Source organism: Tachysurus fulvidraco, chromosome 6 (assembly GCF_022655615.1).
Source record: "Tachysurus fulvidraco isolate hzauxx_2018 chromosome 6, HZAU_PFXX_2.0, whole genome shotgun sequence".
NCBI classification, from domain to species: domain Eukaryota; kingdom Metazoa; phylum Chordata; class Actinopteri; order Siluriformes; family Bagridae; genus Tachysurus; species Tachysurus fulvidraco.
In genome coordinates this window covers 31,911,932-31,914,666 of record NC_062523.1, presented here as the reverse complement: position 1 = coordinate 31,914,666, position 2,735 = coordinate 31,911,932, and the positions used below count along the sequence as shown (strand labels likewise).

Sequence of the window (2,735 nt, the reverse complement as noted above, 5' to 3'; positions counted from 1 at the left end):
CTCCATGAGGATGACGTTATGTTGATGTCATTATGAAATATCAAAGCTGATCAGTTGCTTAATCATTAATCATTTTCAAATAAATCTGATCAAATGAGTACAATGCATGAATAATGTTAGCCTCATGAAGACTATAAATGAGTGTGTGCAGTGTGTGTGTGTGTGTGTGTGTGTGTGTGTGTGTGTGTGTGTGTGCAGTGTTTGTGTGTGTGTGTGTGTGTGTGTGTGTGTGTGTGTGTGTGTGTGTGTGTGTGTGCAGTGTGTGTGTGTGTGTGTGTGTGTGTGTGTGTGTGTGTGTGTGTGTGCAGTGTTTGTGTATGTGTGTGTGTGTGTGTATGTGTGTGTGCAGTGTTTGTGTATGTGTGTGTGTGTATGTGTGTGTGCAGTGTTTGTGTGTATGTGTGTGTGTGTGTGTGTGTGTGCAGTGTTTGTGTATGTGTGTGTGCAGTGTTTGTGTGTGTGTGTGTGTGTGTGTGCAGTGTTTGTGTATGTGTGTGTGTGTGTGTGTGTGTATGTGTGTGTGCAGTGTTTGTGTATGTGTGTGTGTGTGCAGTGTTTGTGTATGTGTGTGTGTGTGTGTGCATTGTTTCTGTATGTGTGTGTGTGTGTGCAGTGTTTGTGTATGTGTGTATGTGTGTGTATGCAGTGTTTGTGTATGTGTGTATGCAGTGTTTGTGTATTTGTGTGTGTGTGTATGTGTGTGTGCAGTGTTTGTGTGTGTGTGTTCAGTGTTTGTGTATGTAGTGTGTGTGTATATGTGTGTGTGTTCAGTGTTTGTGTATGTATGAGTGTGTGTTCAGTGTTTGTGTATTTGTGTGTGTGTGTGTGTGTTCAGTGTTTGTGTATGTGTGTGTGCAGTGTGTGTGTGCAGTGTTTGTGTATGTAGTGTACCTGTAACAGTAAGTGATGATTATGTCCCCTCTGTGTCCCCGTTAGCTGGCTGCCCAACCTGATTAATGAGAGTTTGTTATTTTACCTGGAAGTTCAACCGGACATTCAGGATGCCGAGCTGAAAAATGTCCGTAACGCATCTCTCATCACCTGGTTCATTATGGTGAGTCGAGGACAGATGAGACACCAGCAGTCACCTTCACTAGCATCATCAATCCCCATTTTTGTTATAATATTTATAAAACTCCCAGGTGATGATCGCTGAGCAGCGCTCCACATGAACCTGACAGGTCGCCTGACCCACTGAGCCTCACCTCATGTGCCAGAACATTCCACACTGGATGAAGGCCAAAATGTAGAACGTAACAGCAGTTAATTCAGTGTGTGATTAAAATGTAAAAGAAAAACAGACCAAATGCGATCATGAGACCGTAGAGCCGTAACCTCTCCATGTGTTTATGTGAATAAAAGCAGTGATAATGATAGTCATGTTTTTGGGGACAGGGCATTCTGAACCCCATGCAGGCCTTCCTCAACACACTGGCCTTCCACGGCTGGACAGGATTAGACCTCGACCTGAGACTGCAGAGGCGGCGAGAGCTAACCTGGGACTCGGCCTCCACCTCGATAGCGACACCTGGTGGTTATGATCCCTTGATGCCTTCCACACTGCTCTACCAGAGCCATGTCCAGGATGGGAAGAAGTTGACAGGAAATGGACACCACATTCCCTCTGACGCTGTCAGCATCCTGTCTGAAAGTAATTCTACTTCAAGATTTCCATATAATCTGTTTAAAGGTTCCTCCAGAAGGACAAGACCAAAAGGAGTCCAGGAGGATCAGTGACTAGTGAGTAACTGGGTGGCAAGTGGGACCAGGGGGCAAGGGGGCAAGTGGGACCAGGGGGCAAGGGGGCAAGTGGACCAGGTACCTGACGTCCACCTAGAACTGAACAGTGTGAACATGACAGAGAGGTCAGCGAGATTTAACACCATGTACAAAATAAAATAGAAGACACACAATGGAACAGACAGAAATGACAGAATTATAGAATAGAGATAACAGAAATAAATACAACACAAAAGAGGATAAAACAGGTGATAAAATACAAACGAATAGAATTGTATAAATAACAGAATATGAACCATGTCAGTGGAATAGAACAGAGGAGTTTAAATAAATCTGTTGGTTCTGGTATCGATTGGTCTGAGTTCTGGGCTCTGGATTCTGCTCTCTAGGTTCTGGCTCTAGTACTCTGGAAATCCACACAGGCGGTGGAGAGGAAGCTGAAGCAGGAGTGATGGAGGAGACGGCGAGACGATAGGAGACGAGTGGATGAAGTGTGTCTGATCACACCAGTTATTCTGGAACAGAAAGATCTGGTCTCTGTTTTATTCGCAACAAAAAGACATTCCATAATTCTGTTTATAGAAATAAAATTCTAGGCAGTGACACAGTGACAGAGTGACACAGTGACAGTGACAGAATGACAGAGTGACACAGTGACAGAGTGACACAGTGAGAGTGACAGAGTGACAGAGTGACAGTGAAACAGTGACAGAGTGACACAGTGAGAGTGACAGAGTGACAGTGAAACAGTGACAGAGTGACACAGTGACACACTGACAGTGACAGAGTGACAGTGACAGAGTGAGAGTGACAGTGACACAGTGACAGTGACACAGTGACAGTGTGACAGAGTGACACAGTGACACACTGACAATGACAGAGTGACAGTGACAGAGTGAGAGTGACAGTGACACAGTGACAGTGACACAGTGACAGTGTGACAGAGTGACACAGTGACACACTGACAATGACAGAGTGACAGTGAAACAGTGACA

The 2,735-nt window shown here is 44.9% G+C and overlaps 1 protein-coding gene across 2 annotated transcripts in view; it reads left to right on the top strand.

Moving 5' to 3' along the window:
- Positions 1-2,404, top strand: part of gpr143 (G protein-coupled receptor 143) — a 7,574-nt gene extending 5,170 nt beyond the window's left edge. For both annotated transcript variants that reach the window (XM_027145436.2, XM_027145435.2), the window contains 3 exons: positions 937-1,054; positions 1,396-1,651; positions 2,130-2,404. In XM_027145436.2, the coding sequence (XP_027001237.1) occupies positions 937-1,054; positions 1,396-1,651; positions 2,130-2,215 (460 nt within the window). In that variant the 3' untranslated portion in view covers positions 2,216-2,404. The remainder of the gene's footprint in view (positions 1-936; positions 1,055-1,395; positions 1,652-2,129) is intronic.
- The last annotated feature ends 331 nt before the right edge of the window (positions 2,405-2,735 follow it).